A 20,429-nucleotide genomic window follows, 5' to 3' on the forward strand; every position below is an offset into this window, starting at 1 on the left:
AGGGCTCCTGCCTTTGGTGCAAGAGGTCCTAGGTTTGATTCTTGGGGGGCTGAAATTTGTGTTGATTCATCATCGTGAGGACCAGGGGTGCCCACAGGGGAGGGATTGTGGTGCAGATTGCGCCATTGAAATATTTGGGGTGGATTTTTTCCTTAATGTATTAATATAAAATTCAACATTTATATATTATTTCCAAAATAAGTGTAAAGACGTTTACACCTTAGGTACACCATATTTAATCCAATAGATGAAGAAAATGAAGTATTTTGAGGTAGCGATGATGCCCACAGGTGGGGTTGTGAACTCATGTTATACCCAAGTAACTTACATTTTGTGGGGGGGGCGATTCTTTGTGATGGAAATTTGATGTGAAACAGTACTGCATTTGGCACAAGTTGAATTACATTATTAACTATCCATTTCCGTTACATAAATAGCAAATTCAAGACTGGTAATATTATTATTAAGGAAGCGGCAGACTCCATGGGGCTTGGGAGTGGGGGGGGGGGCTCGAGCCCCCCAATGTTAACGATGTGGGGGCAGAGCCCGCAAATAGTTTGGTTTTAGAAGATCTAATGTTTTATTTTGCTTCGCTTGTAAAGTTTACTCAGAATTGTCCCACATGAACTTAACTTTAAATACACATTTGAAATGTTCTAGACCATCAATTTGGGGGGCTGAGACCGTTAAACCATCAACTTTGGGGGGGGGGGGCTGAGACCGCAACCATCAACTTTGGGGGGGGCTGAGACCGCAACCATCAACTTTGGGGGGGGGGGGGCTGAGACCGCAACCATCAACTTTGGGGGGGGGCTATAACCAGAGACAGCAAAACACATGACTTAGTACCATATACTAAGTATGTAATTATGAGTATTGTTAAAATTTTTACTAAAAAGAGTTTCAAAAGATGATGTGCATGAACTAGGGTAGTGGATGAGACTTTTGGGCTACAAATGGCTCTAACATGAAATTCAGAACGAGATCATTGATATATTAGGGAGATCTGTTTTGCGCTCCGTGGTAGCAGATATTAAAAGTCGGGAATATTTTGCTATTATGGTTGATGAAACTTGTGACATATCCATTCGTGGACAGTATTAATATTCTGCATTAGAACTGTGAATAAAAATTTTGATATTTTCGAGGAATTCATGGGCTTTTACGTAATTCCGAACACTGAGATCAGAACTTAAAAAAGGGAGAGAGTGAGTCATTCATCAATTTATTTCAGTGATCAGAGCCCCCCAATAATTTTGACAAGTCTGTGCCCCTGCCAACTCTTACACATTGGGTCTTAAATAGACACGTGGATTCTGGTGGGGGATTGAGGATTAAACGTTAGGGGAGGGGGGGGCAATATCCAACTTGAATATCATTGTTAAATCTTAGAGTATCATGAGAATTTTACGTAGGGGGGCTGAGCTTTAAATTTGGGGGGATATCGAACTCTTGTGTATTAATATTGTGTCTGAGGTTCTAGTGGAAAATGTGGTTTGGAGTTTTTTTTTCCTTTTGGAGAGTAATATCTAGGTTGGAGGATTGAATATTAAATTTGAGAGGAGGAGATATGGAGCTCTTAATAAAGTGTAAAATCTTAGATTGTCAAGGGATTTCCTTAGGGTTCGAACATTATATTTGGGGACTATATTTATCGATATGGTATGCACACGTTTCAGCACCGAACATGGGAAAAGAGTAAATATCGAGGGTCCTATGAAAGTATTAATTAAATTTAAGTCCCATTAAATTAATATTCTTGTAAGCCTGCAAAGAAATGGATATAAAAATTTTTTTGCTCACTTCGCTCGCAATTTTGCATTACGGAAATATGTGTGTAGCATTTTCATGAGACGATTGTAAAGAATTATACTGTAGCTGCATTTCAAGAGATAATAATAATATAATTTCTTAAAATAGGTTTTGTGTTGGTATGCTGCTTAATTTAAAGCAAGTGAGTCCGTTTGATGACATGGTTCTATTATCAATATTATTCTATTATTGATTCCCTGTAACCTTTGCTGCAATAGTTGTACTAACTGTGTACTTCATAGTAACGCCTTGCACATTACTTGATAAAACAGGAAAATAAATAGTGTCAAATTCGCATTTCTAACTTAATGTTGCAGGGTAATTTTGCTTTAGCAAGTGAAATCTGCACTTAAGATGAAATCCATGTAATTATTGCTATACTAAAAAAAAAGTAATTACCCCAAGCAGAGGAGTGAGTTCTTTTGAAGGAGGCACCTTATTATATTCTCGTCCCAGCCTTAGGTATTTCTAACTAGGGTTCTGTAATTTTCGATCTTAAGTTGTATAAGACTTTGTGTTAAATACCCAAATTGTGGGTTATTGAAATCTTGTTCTCCAACCACAAACACTGTATTTATATAATTATGACACTTGAGATTGCTAGCTTTCCATTATTTCGAAAATTTGAACCATTAACAAATATGGACAGTTTAACAGGCTATTGTATAAAAATAAAATGAATTATTACGTATTCACCAAAATATTTTGAGGGGTAATGCATCCACGATCTAGTTGGGGGATGGAAACCTCTGTTTAAGGAGGATGGGCAGATCAAGTATCGTGTTCAATAAAGTTTAAAAAAACGTTACTTTCAGTAGACACGCTATTGTAATTAAATACTTCATGTGAATTACCACGTGATTTTGGGGGGGATGCATGACGAGAATTGGGGGATGGGCACCCCTGGTGAGGACAATTGGGGAGCTGCTTGGGGAAGCAAATGGTAGCAGGCTCCAGTCTGGAAAGCCCCCCCCCCCCAAAAAAAAAAAAACTGGTGGTGGGACTGCACTGACCACGCATAGCCCAAGGAATAGCCACTTGGGAGGCCTTGTCTCTCAAAGGGCTGTTTTGCCACATACAGAGTCTGTTCAGCGTATATTTGACCAAACGCGATTCCATTCCCCTGCACTCAGAATGAACTCACCCAACCTTGGTCAGGCATGTTTGTCAGTGTAGTGTGTGAGCTGTAAAAGAGTGGTTGTGTTTTCTCACTGGGCCAAAAATCCCGCCCAAACTGAGCCGCTTTTGGGAGGAGTGCGTTGTATAACTTTCCAAGTGTTTGCATTTTCTCGCTTGGCCAAAATGCTGCCAAAACAGTCGCTTTTGGGAAGGTTATGTTGTAGCCCTTTATGACGCAAAGTTCAGTGTGTCAATGATCGGGAAGTAGTGTAAGAGCAAGAATTGTGACGTTAGTTTGATTTTATTCAAGAATGTGATCGGCAAGTATAAGGATTGCATGGCCCCAGCGTTCGGTTCTCCAACAAAGGGGATGAGAACACGGCCGTGCACAAGCCACCAGTATGCAGGCGAAACTTCGCAGAATGGCCATGCAAGAGAATCCATCGACCCAAAGACAGACGGAAAATCATCTAAATATGTCTTTGGAAACTGTTAATTGCACCTTTCACCTGCATACTGGTGGTGCCTTGTGTGCACGGCTGTGATCTCATCTCCTTTGTTGGAGAACCGAACACTGGGGCCATGCAATCCTTATACTTGCCGATCACATTCTTGAATAAAATCAAACTAACGTCACAATTCTTGCTCTTACACTACTTCCTGATCATTGACACACTGAACTTTGCGTCATAAAGGGCTACAACATAACCTTCCCAAAAGCGACTGTTTTGGCAGCATTTTCGGCCAAGCGAGAAAATGCAAACACTTGGAAAGTTATACAACGCACTCCTCCCAAAAGCGGCTCAGTTTGGGCGGGATTTTTGGCCCAGTGAGAAAACACAACCACTCTTTTACAGCTCACACACTACACTGACAAACATGCCTGACCAAGGTTGGGTGAGTTCATTCTGAGTGCAGAAAGAAGGAATCAAATTTGGTCAAATATACGCTGAACAGCCTCTGTAGTTTAGCTTAATTATACACTACTGAACAAAATTCCATGGAGCAATAGCCCTTTGAAGGCCAAGGCCTTCCAACGTAAAAGTTATCAAGAATTTTGGCAGGGGCAGCAATCAGGTATTCGACATAAAGTTTATTAACATGAGAGCAAAATCTCCCCATAATAACCATTTGGAAAATTGTCTCATGGAGCCGCTACTTTTTTGAATTGAATGGTAGAATTGAATGGAATTTTTGTTTTAAGTCTATGCACAGATAAGCTAATTGGGACTGGACCTACAGTTTAAAGTGGGATCCGAACCACTGTGCAATGTGCCTCCACTGGAATTAACTGGTAGAATATGAAAACAAGTTCTGGCCTGTTTTATGAATTATACTCTACTTTTTGACCTGATATCTTTAGTTATTCTGTGTGAATACTTAAAACTAAAGTTTATGCCTTTTTATCTATTCTTGTCAACATGTACTCTCTGATTTTAATCTGCAAACAAATTTGCAATGACTATTTCCATTTGTGGGGGATAAACTGATATGTTCATGCCACCAGTGCCATAGCCAGGAGTCTAGAAGTGATTGGACAATAATATCTATACGTACACTTATCAAGTTCCATTGCCACTGTTATAGGCTTACTAGACTGGTGCCTGCTATTGTTTCTACGAAGCAGCTTCCTGATTGTCTTCTCAATGCTGAAGCATAGGCGATATTTCTATACTCTGTTCCTGGCATCTGTGGAGGAAGGCTGCACATAATGGAAGAGAAGGAGAGAAAGCTAGTTGGAGGGGCAAAGCAGTAGATGCTGCTGCAAATGACTGGTAGCTTCACTCTCTTCCCCTCTTTCCATTGGTTGAGCCCTCTAAGTCACTACTTGCGCAGTCTTGTTTCATTTGCTCACTCCAGAAATTCCCAGGACGGTGTACTCAGTAGAGTGCTGCACTGTTTTATTAAATATTCTGTAATACTGGCCTCTACCTAAGAAAAGTAAAGGTTAGAGAGGAACAAGGGTGAAGTTCATAAGATGACCTCAAATTGTAATTTATAGGGAAATTAATTATTGCAATTGATAGCAAAATGCCTATCAAAATATAATTGAACTATCAGCTGTAAAGTAGTTCTGAGAAGCCTGTTTTAAATATCAAGATCAACAACAATACATACACAAAAATTGGTGTTAATATTGTGTTATTCCAATGAATTGGTGCTACCAGTACGTCCCTCTCTGCTGATATTAATACACACACAAGTTTTTATTCTACTTGTGGAGAAGGTAATTAGAAATACACACTTGATTTTCAAAACGCCCTTGCATTGCTAAATTGTTTAACACACCATCACTAACAAATCATATATAACATGTTTTTGAGTTATAAGTACCTGATGTCACTTACAGAAACGGTTATAGCAAGTGAAGTGACAAAGAATTTTTAATCCAAGTCATAATATTAATGTAATGGAGCCCCAATAATTTTACGAGGCTTCACAGTGGCCGCGATGGCTCAGTTGGTAACGCATCTGACTACCATGCTCAAGGTCCCGGGTTCGATCCCCGGGCGGTTCAAATCCGGGAACTTTTCTAACGATGGAAGCGGCCCCGGCGCCCACCCAGCGTCGAATAGCATGGGTACCTGGGGGAAACCCTGGGGGGTAAAGGCGGTCAGGGGCGTGATGCTGATCACATCACCCCACTCACGACGGGATCAAGAAAGTGTGGGGCGTTACCCCCACACCCCCTATACGCCTTCATGGCATGGTGCTATGCACAGGGGAGCACTTTTTTCTTTTTTTTTCACGATAATACTCTTTTCAGTTTAAGTTCTACATGGAACAGAAAAGAAAAAGATTTCTTGAACAGGCAGGTACATCTGTGACCTTGCAAATAGCAGGGAGCTAATGCTATTAACACACTGCAATTTTTGTGACGTCACAAGTTGGTGGAGTTCCGTGCGGAAAGAGACCCTAATAGGACATACTGGAAATTTGCCCTGGCAAGATGTCGATTTGCTTCAGCTAGACTATATGATTCCTGTACCTTCAGTGGCGTGCCCAAGGCGGGGTTTGGTGGGGGAAAATCTTTGGAAAATCATGGGCACACCACTATCTAGCTTTTCATATCCTTATTCTCAACGGCTGAACCAAAAAAAAACATTCAATCTCACCAAAATAACCCAGTTTTTCAATTTTCCAAACATTTATTATAAATACTTTTTTCAAAAACGTAATAAAAATAATAACAAAACAAAAATTTGCACATCAACAAGACTAGAGAGTTTTACTTCGAACAATTTAATGACCAACTGGATGATCTGTGTACCAGCCGAATGCGCCATGACCACCTGTGTATGCTCCGTAATCTACATAATCGTGTCCGCCGCCTCCGTCACCACCGTAGGCCCCGCGTTCGAACCTGTTGGAATCGGCGACAGATGGATCTTCGTACGGCAGCTCCTGCTGTTGGGGGAGGTAGCCGTGTGCTGGAAGTGCAGGGGCTCGTCGAGCAATGCGGACGAGAGGCCGGTGGTAATCTGGTTGAATTGGGCTGCCGACTTCAACGAATTCAACATCCTCTATCGGGATGGCGATGAAGCGTGGTCTGGCTGCTGCGACGCACACCAAAGCCACCAGGGTGGCAGCACAAAATGTCTGAAATGAATGTAAGTAATGTTAAAATTTATTCGACAAACAATGCTTATTTTTATTACATACAGTGTTCGAATTCACATTGCTATCATGTTGTGTGATACGATAGAAGTTTATTCAAGTTGTTTCAATGTATCATGTTCACTGCTCAGGCATGGGCGTCCGGAAGGGGGGGGGGCAAGGGGGGCGTGGAACCCCCCTGGAAAATGAAAGTCAACCAAAAAATATGTATTTCACACACATAATTTCATTTTAGCCACTATAATATGTGTTAATTATTGCATGAACACCATAAATTCAAATTTAAGCAATGATTTTAGGAAACACTATTTTTGGGAAAAAATTGTTTTCGTTTGCCCCCTGGAAAAAAATACCTTCCTTGCCCCTCCCTGGGAAAAATCCTGCGGACGTCCATGTGCTCAGGGTCTACGTGTAACCAACATTCTCGTTTCTATCTATATTTAATTTATTATGTCGCGCTCATGACGAGGACAGATGATGCGACAAAGATGCAAGGGACTAACATCCGTGACGGAGTGGTTATCACATTGAGTTACGACGCCAGGAGTCCCTGGTTCGAATCCCGACCTAGGCATGGGTGTTCTTTCTTTGTGAGTGTCCCTTCATAAATTTCATCATATCACTCATCCTCATCGTCGCGATTAGCCAAAAGTGACAGAAAAGTGACGCTAAATAACAAAAATCAAATCAAAAAGATATCAGGGTTCGAACCTGGAAAACTGGGACGTCACGTAATGTATAAAGGATCCCGGATTCGATCCCCGATGGAAGCACATTGGACAGAGATTCGGATCCTACGTTAAGCTGTAGCATAAAGTAGATTTAAACGAACTGACACTTTCCTTACATAAATTTTGTTTTTCATGTCGTAGTGTTACATATTCTATAAATGAATGACACAATGCACTATTTCATTATCATTATTGATGCATTTAGAGAAATCTGTTAGTGTCATGCGAATTATGCCTACTGTGTGATTTTAGTGATTTATTTTTTAAAAATCTTACAAGATACCGTTTTTTTAAAATTTCATTTCAAGATCCAATTTGAAAGAAAGAAAAAAAAGTGGAGGGATAGCTATATTTTCAGCACTTAAATATTTTTATCTTTCATCTTTTCCGATTATCAACACTGGTTGATTTGGTTTACTTCACTTCCTTTTCTGCCCGTTTTAGCTAATCGCGAAGATGAGGATGAGTAATGATTTAATGAAGGGACACTCACAAAGAACAGCCACGCCAGGCTGGGATTCGAACCCGGAATCACTAGCGTTATAGCGCCCTATGGATTATTAGAGGGGGACTTGCTTCCGACGTCACTGCTCATTTCAGAGTATTGTAGAAATAGGCTTACCATATTTTTTTGGGGTCCAACCCAGGACATATTTGCAATCAACTCGTTACTGCTGAATTTCAGTTTTCTTTACAAAAATAAATTGAAATTATTTAAAAGCCTTAACATTTTATTGGAACATTAAACTATAAATTGTACAAGAAAATATATTAACGTTGTTTTCTAAAATCAATCAATTAACTTTGAAATATTTAATTGTCTGATGTTTAGGAAGCCTCTCTGTTCTGTTAGTTGACTCCGTTGAACTTTTCACTAGACATGACTTTTTTTCAGAAATGGCTCGTTTGTTTAATAACATCATAAAATTCACAACATGAAAGTTCTGAATTAATTTTAACATTCAGCAGATGTTTAACAGTGGATACTAGAAGTCTACCTCTTTCTGCAGACCAAATATTCCCCATAATTGAAAATACTCTCTCAACTGGAGCAGATGTTCCAGGCAAAAACATAGCAAACTCGACCATTTTAGAAATGTTGGTACATGAAATATCAGTCTTTTGAAACATCTTAAAAATTGGTCGTGAATATTCAATACCGGTAGCTATTTTCATGTTCAGATTCTCAAAACCCCACACATTTTGCAATCCCGGACATCACTAAAAAAACCAGGACTGTCCGGGCTAATCCCGGACGTATGGTAAGCCTATGTAGAAACCAGTAGGAAATGTTAATACAAAACTAAAAAGTATATTTCGCACAGACTGGTTCCGAAAGGTGTTTGACTTAAGAGCTGTCAACGTAGAAGAATCAAGTGGTTTACATGCTCCTATTCAAACTTCTACAAGGTACTGATAAAGATCGAGATTTTAAATACGTCTTTACACACACATTGAAACATTATTAGCACGAAACCGTTTTATGTTATCCTGCCGACAAAAAATGAAAGTAAATTGAACAGCATTTACACACATAAAGATCCCACACACACCACAGGTAGGTCAATATCAACACGATTAGAGAAAGCTATTTGTTTACTATTATCTTCAGCGAAAGTAAAGAGATGTACAACATACGGTGTTCTTGTAAGTGACCCAGCAGGGTTTGAAGTGTCAAGATCTTAAGATAAAGCCACAATTCTTGCCAGAGGAGAGAATAGGGCGAAAGTAGTTTTTTGTGTCAACGATCATGCTTCAGTGCCTTGCGGCGAGTTCAAGCGAAAGCGAAAGCAATTCATTAACACCACAGTCTACTTTGCCATTCAAACAGACCCGTAGCCAGGCAGGAGCCAGGGGGGCTGAGCCCCCCCCCCTGGCATTGACGTCAGCCCCCTTGACATTAGGTAAAACTATTTGGTACAATTTCTTTGCAGTGAAGAGCGAAAATGTAGAGAGCATATATTATTTGCTCACAACTTTGGTGAGGGATAAATTCACAGGGCATGAACAGCAGAAATATGCGACTTTGACGTCATCATGAAAATTCCCTCCGAATCTACGTCAAAGGTTAACAGCTCCCAGGTTTTGGGAATGAAGGTGTGTTTCATTGCTTCAGCCGGAGGCGGAATGTACTGTAGGTCAGTAGCGTACGCAGGATTTCATCAAGGGGGGTGTTATTTCGAAAACTTTCTACAAATTCACATTACCATTGTTTTATTATACTTTATTTAATTAATTAATAATAATAATTAATTAATTAATTATTATTATAATTAATTTAATTACTACTAATAATTATTATTAATGCAGCTGCTATTTATGACAGAAATAGAACAAAATTACATTTCTTTTGTTTCTTTGTTACAAAATAATTGTCTAGTCAACGGTTATTTGTATATGATAAGTGAGACATTTTAAGTGTGAAGAAAATCCATAAAAACAAGCAAATATATTAAATTTATTGAAATAATCGAAATATGAAACTCATTCAAGGAGACGCGCTGGTCTAGTCTGACAACTTCGTGGGATATCCGGGTTCGATTCCCGGAACTGGTTGGAATTTATCCAGCCTTGTCTCCGCACCCAGCCTCATAGCAATGGGTACCTGAGAGCAACCCTGGTGGATGAAGGCTGCCGGAGCATGGTGCTGATCACATCACCTGCAAAATAGTTCGAGATCAAGAATCTTTGGGGCCCACCACACCACTACGTGTGCCTTCATGGCACGGTGCTATATGCACGGGGGAATTTACATTACCTTTACCTATGGAACTCGCCCAGGATGATGATGAAGCGCGAGAATACATGTTGCTAAATTCCACTGAGTCTATGTGTTCGTTGAAAAGTAAGTTTATAGACATTCCAACACATTTATCACTTCTAGGTGATTCACAAAGCACTTCTTCAACATTATTTAATGATGTGGATGTAGACTCAGCATCACTTGAGAGTTCACAAGGGGATGCGAAATCAGTACAGAGAAGAACGTTTGCAATAAGGTCGGCACACAGCGACGAAGCAAGGAATTTTCACAATTCTCGCGAGAGTGAGTCACTGCGCGTCATTTTGCAAAAAAAAATTGCAAAATTGAAATTTGCTGCCGCTTAGATTGTGTTTGGAATGTTGTTTTTTTCTTCATGCTGCATGGGAATAATAATTCAAATTATTATTATTATTATTATTATTATTATTATTATTATTATTATTACTGTCGCAGATCTTTGACTGTGATAAATTAGCCATTTTTTTCCTACAGCATATTCCATAATATTTCAAAAGCTCAAGGGGGGGTTTAAACCCGGTAACCCCCCTTGCGTACGCCACTGCTGTAGGTACTATGATTGAATAATGTCCATTTTTTCTTGCATGATATAAATATGTATCTGTATTATCAAAAGTAGTATGGAGTGTATAGTAAGGGACGATTTCAGTAGCATTCAATTAACACTTCAAGTGATATTTTAAAAGATATAGAAAAAATGTAGTACATGTATATTTCTAAAATTTATGTAACTTAATGACCACCCCCAACACACACACAATTTGCCTTCATTTAATAATGTTAAACTTTGGAAAAATGGACTTGGTTTACAAAGCCCCCCCCCTGATAACACTCGAGCCCCCCTGGAGATCAATTCTAGCTACGGGGTTCGGACCCCGAGAAAGTCTTAACAAGTACTAATATTAACTAATCAAAATATACTTGTTTAGCACTTTTGTACAATCGAAAGTTATTTATTCCCACCAAACTTGCATGAAAACAAGAATTGGACTGGAATCGTACGTCTTTGAATTGACAGTACCTCACAAGAAGATTTATGCGCATTACCGCTTGTAATAATATGTATAAAGAGTTGAGTTATTTTAAGTTCACTTTGTGCACAGATAGACTAATCGGGAGTGGGCTTACAGCAGCGGCGGCGACAGGATTAATCATCTAGGGGTGCTATGGGGGTGCGGAAAGAAATTTAGGGCGTGCGATGTTGAAAATAAGAAAATCATTAGACACGCATGTAACCTTTCAAAACTGGGGGTTGGGGGCGAGGACAGTTTACTTTACCTTGGTAGATAAAGTTTAGTATAGAGCGGGAGCAAAAATAGCAAAAAGCGGGGCGGAACTGCTATCCTAATCGCCGCCACTGATTAACATAAAATACTGATTGAAATTAAATTGAAATCAGCTCAAATTTTTGCTCCAGTGTGAGGAAGAACAAGTAGGTGGAAAATGAACCGTTTATCAACAATGCAATAAAGAACAAGGGGATAAACATAACTCACATTAAGTTATAGGCAACTATCAAAAACCACAAACATACCACTTGAAGAAACAAAAAGAAGAAGAAAATCATAACAACAATGCTGACGAGACGAAAAAAAAACTGCCGCTGATCTTCATATAGGCTGCCGCCAGTACAGAAAAGCATATAGGCCTATATATGCACTTTCTTAAAAGTGCTTGTCTGTTGCATAAAAACGGTCTTACTTCAGTATCCAACATTCGGCGGTCAATATGACGACATGACATAATATGACACTCTAAGGGTTAGTGTTTTCAGTTGAACGTAGGGGGTGCGGAAGCGCCCCTGGCTTACAGTTTGAAGTCTGAACCTAACCACTATCCCCCTCTACCGGGTATCGAACCCGGGACAATATGCATAAGATATTAATCAGGAACTTTAACTCTTCATCAACTAGTGTTGCGTACATACAATGACAACATTTCGAACACCTTCTGTAACACTGTGTTACATCTCACTTTGTAAAATCCTGTGCACTTGAAATCGGCTGACTACCATGCGAGAGACCCCGGCGAGGGAGAACCGGGATTCTTTTCCACCTGTTCAAGCAGCTCCGGCCCCCACCCAGTGTCGTATAAAGTGGATGCCTGGCGGAAACTCTGGGGGGTTAAGGTGGCCAGAGGCGTGGTGTTGATCACATCACCCTCAGCTCGGCCGAGATCAAGAAAGTATGGGGCCCTAACTCCACACCCCTATGCGCCTTCATAGCGTGGTGCAAAGCACAGGGGAGCACTTTGCTTTTTTCTACTTGAAATCGTTCTTTTATCACCGTTCTTACAGGGGTGTGCATTTAAAAAAAATTAGTTATCCTAATAAACACGCAATTGTCGTACGTTTTGGTTTTAATATTTGATTCTCGACTAGTACTCAAGGGCGCCGCAGAGGGGTACTAGGGCACACCTGCTCCCCTGAAATATCAGGAAAAATTCATATAAAAAACGAATGGTGAAACTGATAAATGAAAACATAGATGAGGGGGTGCCACGAAAGAAAGCAACTTAATCACCTGCTTGATATCTGTGCATCGTGAGAAAGTACAAAAAGACAAAGAATATAATTTAAATTTAAAATATAAAAAGAGTTTTTATGACTGAAGGGTAAGATATGAAATCTTACTCAGCCCCTCTGCTCGGTGGAAATTCCTAGCTTGGGGCGGGGTGGCTGTACACAGTTTGGGGAAAGGTAAGGGGAGATGATTTCGTGGATCAATCTGCAGAAAATGCAATGGGTAGGGGGATGCCTATGGAAATTATCCTAGTGCTTCATCAGAATTTTCTTAACTGGAGGGGATAGCATCTCTACGTCCTTCCCACTTTGAGCACTTCTGCCCTCTGAGAGAAATCCCTTGCTAGTACAGTTGGTATTATACCTCGTATTACTACAGCACCTAGGGTTCACGAGTGGTTCTCAACCTTCGTGAACCCGCGGCACAGTGGTATATTATTCTTTTAAAAGTCGATGTCCCAATCCCAACAATTTTACTCGTAAATAGCTTACTATTTTTTCAACTTTATATGTTAACTAATATGTACTCTTGAAATTTAATATTAATAAGTAAATCATGGCATAATTATAGAGAGTATTAGTTCGATTATGTTTAAGCTTGTTGACAAATAAAGAAAAAAATGATTTAAATAAGTTGAGGACAACTGGATCTAATATAATCTTTTGGTTTCCTCTGGCCAATATCATGAAATGTATTTGCCAAATGCTGATTTTCATTGCCATATTCCATTCCGGACAGAATGTTTCTGCTTCAATATATTTATTAATCAAAATTGTTGTGCAAACTAAATTGACCGTGGTGTCCGTCCGTCAACGTCCAAATTTGGAGGCGGGAAGCTACGCGCCCTTCGGTTAGATCATTTGATCGCTCACCAGCACTGTAATGAAATCATTTCCTTTTATCGAAGTGGAAGTCCGAACGACAGGTCATGAGCACGGGTTATCAACAAACATGTCAGTGACTGATCCTAACAATACATTCATATGTTCCCAATTATCTCGCAAGTTGTCTATTTGCGGGCCCACATTTTGAACCATTACTTTTGAATCACCCTGTGTATATATACCGTTCACGAAAATTATGACCCTGTCAAAAGCTACTTGTTATTAGTAATTTAAAAGTAAATTAGTCTCTTAGATATAAGAATGTCATAGAACTACTTGTTTGTGTTGCTTCTCGTTCGTAAAAGATTCGTCGTGAATATGACATAATTTTAACCTCCTTAGTTCTTACGTAACACATTTTCAAAACATGAATTAACCCAACTTCAATTCTAGTATGTTGCAAATTAGTAAAGAACTTCCAATCTGTCTCAGAAGTGATACGAGTGCCTTATTGATCAACCTGTATGTACCCACCTCGGAGAGAAAAAAATGCAAACTTATTCGAACTCACCAGTTTCATAATAGTTATCAGCTACAACTGTGCACTTGTTGATTCTATGAGCTGTGGCAGTGTTAATTCGTCTGGAGAAAGCATGTACCTCATTTTATACCTACCGAGGGGGAGAAAAGACTGTGAAGATATCTTTCTCCACCAGGCGGTACTCATCGGCGCGAAAAAACCAAACCAGGCCAGCCTCTCACTTATCTCGAAAAAAAGGAAGAAGTCGACGCGTTGGTCTGTGTTTGAACATGTAGAGCGTTCGTCGAGCAAAGTTAACTTCTTAATGCGGAAGATTTCGGGATTATGTAGTAATGCATGTTGAAGACCAGGAATTCCCAGGTCTTTTTCACGTCTTGCAAATATTGCAAACATGTTTTTTCATAGAAATCCAAGCAACATACATTGAGATCTTTCAGATAACGGGTTTAGGGTTGCATTTACTGCCTAACCAAGAATAGATTTATGGGTATTTGTCTGTGGTACTATTCAGAACTTAACATCTCGATAATTCATCATTATTAACGACTACCACTGAACAGTGGCGGACTACCCAGGGAACAGAAAATACATACATACTTGATATAAAGGGGTGAGAGGGTGTTCTGTAGCTCCAGTGGCGACGCCAGGATTAATTATTTAGGGTCGCTGAGGGGGCGCGGAATGAAATTTAGGGGGTGTGAATGTTGGAAATATAAAAACATGAAACACCTTAGCCAAAAAATAATAGCCTCCTTCTTCGAATACCAACAGTATAATTGAACTTTATTTCTGTTAGTAACGATAAAAATAACAAGCTTTTTTTTTGTAACCGGAAATGAGCTATGCAAATTTCCAGGGGGGGGGGGTCGACGGACGGGTTCAACCCCTCTCCCGTCGTCCATGACCATAAATTAGTTTACTTTATATTGTGGGGGAACCTGGAAACAAACGGAGAAACTAAAAAGGAGGGAGGCAATGTCCGTCTCCCCCTGCATAAAAGCAACTAGCCTGAAGTATTTAGAGAAAAAATGATTGTTGATTAGGTTTATTTGATTTGATTTGATTTGGATGCGTCAGCACTTAGGCTATTTTGCACCCGTCACATTATACGGGGTCCAGCCCCTTATCGTTACAAATAACAACTCTAACGTTGCATAACTAAAATCTTAAAATATTCTAACTTTCGTTAAAAGCTGAGGCTGTAAAGGGGCGCTCAGCACACACAAGGACAAAAAACAGGACAACACACACAAAATTATACTGGCCATAGTGCCAGTCGCCAGAGCCTCGTTCGTCTGCAAAATGCAGTCCAGAGTGTATACTACGTGGAAGTGAGGTTGACAATTGGGTGTCCTACGTGGAAAGATCACCCCACCCCATATACCCCGATTCGGTTTATTTTACTAGCCACTTTTAGCTAATCGAGAAGGTGAGAAGATGAGTGATGAAATTTGATGAAGGGACACAAAGAGCACACATCCAGGCCAGGAGTCGAACCCGGGACCCCTGGCGTTGTAGAGTTATTTGCTAACCATTCCGCCACACAGGACGGGTTAAATGATACGTATTATCAGATATTTTTTTAAAAAAATTAACATGTCTATATGCGAGGTAACAAAAAGATAAAATAAAGAAAAAGAAAACGCAACATTTTTACATCACGAATTTATTTCGAAAAAAGTCGTTACAAAAGCTACAAAGAAATAAGAATGAACCGTCCTGGCTAAATCGAGACGTCTGGAAGCCTTGCATCATTAATTAATAAATAATAAAAATAAAATTACAAAATATTGCAGACTTCTGGAGCCTGACCCTCTCCACAAACACTCCAATCAATGTTATTTTACTAAGTTTTATAGGTTCACATTGAAACACTTTATAGTTTGAGCGGGGGCATGGTCTCCTTGCCCCCTTTGGTACGGGAATGGGTCTGCACAAACACCATTACTTTAATGTTCACAGTGGAAACACCAATGTTCCGAAGAACGAGTCACCACTCACCAGTTTTAGTTTCTAAAATATACAAGAAGTTTTGGAGAGAGTATAACAGTCAATTAAAAATGTACACTTAATTATGTTAACAAGTAATAAAAATCCAAGGAATCAAAACCGAAGTTAGACTCAACCTGAATAATTATTACTCTCCAAAAATTTTTCGCAACCACTGCGGTAACAATTAATTTTACTCAAACTTTATAAAGAAAACTTCCATTTGAATACCTGCGAGAATAATAGAAATTGAGTTGATATGTTTTTAAATATTTTGAGATAATTGACAATAGTTGACAGCATTATTACATAAACTAATATTCTCAATTTAATAAAATTGAATATATAAAATCTATTAGTAATAATTCTGAGCAAGTTTTTAACTGGATAGAATAATAACTTGTGCTGCCATCTATTATCTTTCTCAAGAAACAAACGACCTATTGGGTGTGATTGAGAAAATCCCCACCCAAAAGGCAGAGAACTATAACTTCGCTCCGCTCGTGAGTACATTACACTCTCTAACCATAGCAGTGAATGATGAATCTAAAGCTTCTACAATATATATATTTATTTCTATTGTCAGGGAAGAAAAGTGTTATAAAGTGTGGGCGATCAAATGATCTAACCAGGGGGCGCGTTGCTTCTCATCCTCAATTGTTTTTATGAACGGTGGCTCAGTCGGTAACGCGTCTGACTACCATGCTAAAGGTCCCTGGGTTCGATCCCCGGCCGGATCAAACCCGGGAAATTTTCTAACGTTGGAAGCGGGCCCGGCGCCCACCCAGCGTCGAATGAAATGGGTACCTGGATGAAACCCTGGGGGTAAAGGCGGTCAGGGGCGTGATGCTGATCACTCACTCACGACCGGATCAAGAAAGTGTGGGGCGTTACCCTCTACACGCCTTCATGGCGTGGTCCTAAGCACAGGAGAGCACTTTACTTTTACCTTTATGTTATAATTAACCGCGTAAGTCGTCTGTAATGCATAAAATACATAACAATTTATCATTCTTTTATCAATTCGATAAAGACGCACAGACAGTAGCGACGATTGGGAGCCAAAACTGGGGGAGGGCAACGACTGTTTACTTTCTCTTGGTACACAAGGCTTTTAAGATTAAGAGGCCTCAGTGGGAGGTCAAAAGTGGCAAAAAGTGGGGCCAACTAACCCCCACGCCCCTTTAATCAACGCCACTGCACAAAGTGATGATTGATGCACATCGAAAATACGAGAAGCGACTCTACAACTGTCTTTTATTCATGTTTGTTTTACAAAACAAAAACAAAATACACCTTAGTAACTTTCCCGCATACTAAACGTTCATATAGAGAATGATTTTCTTGTTTAATGTTTAAAAAATATCCACATAGACAAAGTTAATACCCAGTGTAAGTTTCATGTCTATCGCTTTTTGTACGAAAGTTACGTATGTTGAAAGTCTGGGTTAGAAAATGTTCTGCGTGTACCCATGTGTGTAAACAAAATACACAAAAGTGTGCAATCATCTCCACTACGTGTGAAAGTTGATTAATTCAGTTGTGGTGTTAACCATGACTGTAATGCTAATCTCCAGTAATTGTTCAACTATAAAACTTGCTGTGCGTGTAATAAAAACTTAAACACGCACGATTCTCCCTTCGGTCTTTTGTACATTGATGTTTACGACCATAAAGAACCCAGCAAAAGGTGCGTAGTTTTGTGTTTTGCGATAAGAAACAGGTGAAAGTGATCGTTGATGTCTGTGTGCGTGCTGCGGTCAATTTAGCACTAAGAACGAGTGGTTTCTTGATTTCACGCTTTTTGTACGGCGACATTTTGTGATGTCGAGAAGTGAGGAGTTGGTCTCTACCGACACCTTGTGGTTAACATTGTAGACACACGTAATTGCCTTATGAAACTTTCACGAAGTGAAAACGCAGGAGGTTCTGAAATTTTAAAGAAAAGGAAAGTGATACTAAAATGATTGTTCAGGAATAAAATTTCCATACTATATCAAGACTGCTGAATAATATGTAATTATAATCGTACTCGTTACATTGAACATGCTATCCTTGGCGTAGACATAATGGTAGTTATTTATCTTCGAGGTTTTTAGTGGGGGGGCTTATGCTGTAAAATATATAAGCGGTGGCTTAGTGGCATAGACGTAGTTTTGGCCGTCTGCTTGGGGATGCACCTGGGGCTAACTTTATTCATATTTTCATCCATTACAAAAATCATCACGGGCATTCTCCCTTGGAGACTGCAACTGTCCCCAGTGTGGAGCAGTTTGTTGCAATAATTACCTAGGTAAATAAAATAACTTCGCAAATGTCACTTAACACATGAGTAGCTATATTAACTAATTTCTAGTCACCATAGTAACCAATAATAAGATAAAAGAACATCAACATTGAATAAAGTATGTAATTACAACAGAATTGAATTCATTCCTTTCGCATTATGCACAAAGAAAATAGCAAAATATAATTGCAAAATTGTCTTTGAATTAAAGAACTGTTGCAATAGGTTGAAAACCTTGACGTCAGAGGAGTCTAATGAACCCATGCGGTGCATGCGTCAATTGTGGGAAAAAGGACAGCTTGCTCTGGGACGACATTAATGAGCATTTCTACAATCTAATTTCTTCATATAGGAGATGTATTTATTTTACGCGAGAGCACTCAACTAAACTTGGAAAGGGAAGATATTACATTTCTTGGATCTGAAGTGAAATAAAGTAATAATTATTTTCCCACAATTGACGCATGCATCACTTCAGATCCAAGAAATGTAATATAAGCTTAGTTGAGGGCTGTCATGTAAAATAAATACTTCTCCTATATGAAGAAATTAGAATGTAGAAATGCTCATTAATGTCGTCGCAGAGCAAGCTGTCCTTTTCCCCACAAATGACGCATGCGTTCAGGAGACGCCTCTGCTTGACATCATACTTTGGTGTAGAATAGTGTTGACCACGAGACGAGACTTTGGCCTGTCTCGTCTCGTGGAGCCTCTTGGAAATGCTGTCCCGTCTCGAAAATATTCGTTTGTCTTATGACACATGGTCAATCTCGTCTCGTCTCGAATTTTTAAAAGCCTGTCCCGTCTCGTCCCGTGGGCAACACTAGTGTAGAAATATATTTTTCAAACTTATATTAACACCTTCAAAGTATCTTCTTCACTTCTACGCGGAAAAATCTTGAAAAGCTAAGGGCGCCGTGAAACGAAAAAGTTTGGGAACCCCTGTTCTAGGGCTATCTCTCTTTCGTTGAAAGTTTCTTGTCAGTTGATGAGAGACCTCATCTTCTAAACACGCCAGTTTTTTCTTGTTAATGTAGCAGATACATACAAGTATGCGTGTAGGGAATGGAACTCTGGACAAATGTTTCAGCGGCAACTGTGTAGAATGGGCACGGAAGGAAGAGTGACACGGTGCAGTGAATTCTACGTCACAGGCAACGCACATCACATAAAAGACCACAAAGCGTTACGTAGAAATGTGATAGCGTTTGTAATAAATATAATTATGTTTCTACGAAACATTAACCGCAGTGTAATTTCAGGTTGTAATGCCATAACGAACTGTTACAGTGTTACTGATATAAAAGCCATATTGGAAAGCTCTCAGCAGGGCTAGACTTAAGCCTAGGTCTAATTGAGCACTTCGTTTGCTTATTGTATTTTTGTTGTTTTCACGAATAGTTATAGTCTCATTGGCGTCGACAGAATTTTTTGATAAAACTTGAATACTAGAAGCAATTGCATCATTATTGTTATAAAATAATAACTACTAGAAACTAACAAAAATAATCCAATTTTATTCTGAATTATTATTATATCATTGAGAGAATTTTGCTCGATCCACCACATGACTGATTATCAAACACAACTATTTTTCATTTCATTACTATTACATTTCATTCAGTTAGTCGTATATTGAAATACATAGCTTTATATTTTATTAACTTTTATGCATCTCGTTCAGAAAAAAGCTTTAATGATTAGGAATGGTCATAAAGTTTACTCTGTGTTTGGCCTCAGAGATAAAAATTTCATTTTTTGAATTTTGAAAACAGTGAAACCGTTTATAGCATACTTGCATTTTACACTTTTATCTGATACTTGTTTTTTTTTTACTTTGGTTATTCGTTTCGAATACTAACTAACTCTCCAGCCTTCTTAAACCCGAAGGTTTATGACTGCAGCAACACAAGCCTTCCATCTGTCCCTATCCTGGGCAAGATCAATCTTTTCCGTCCTTCCCCTATCTTTGTCTTGGCCTTCCTACAGGTCTCTTACCATCAGGTTTCCCAACAAGAAGCCTGTAGTGTAAACTCTTCTTTCCTCTCCCATTTGTGCCACATGGCCTGCCCACCTAAGTCTTCTTGATTTAGTAATTCTAATAATAATACCTTGACAGAAATACAAATTATGTAACCTCCACTCACCTGTATCCTCATCCCTTTTAGGTCCAAATATTTTCCTGAGGATTTTATTTTCAAATA

At 39.2% G+C, this 20,429-nt stretch overlaps 2 protein-coding genes across 2 annotated transcripts in view; both read right to left on the minus strand.

Annotated features, from left to right (window-relative positions):
- The window catches only part of MFS3 (major facilitator superfamily transporter 3), a 304,225-nt gene that overhangs the window by 187,838 nt on the left and 95,958 nt on the right, over window positions 1-20,429 (minus strand). The gene's annotated exons all lie outside the window — the stretch shown is intronic.
- Window positions 6,069-14,054, minus strand: LOC146003526 (uncharacterized). The gene is made up of 2 exons (XM_083141817.1): window positions 13,980-14,054; window positions 6,069-6,531 (listed from the first exon to the last, which is right to left on the minus strand). The coding sequence occupies exons 1-2, from the start codon at window positions 13,986-13,988 to the stop codon at window positions 6,175-6,177; spliced, it is 366 nt and encodes a 121-aa protein (XP_082997943.1). The 5' UTR covers window positions 13,989-14,054; the 3' UTR covers window positions 6,069-6,174.

The sequence above is a fragment of the Lepisma saccharinum genome, chromosome 20 (genome assembly GCF_977018435.1).
Source record: "Lepisma saccharinum chromosome 20, izLepSacc3.1, whole genome shotgun sequence".
Classification (NCBI taxonomy): Eukaryota; Metazoa; Arthropoda; class Insecta; order Zygentoma; family Lepismatidae; genus Lepisma; species Lepisma saccharinum.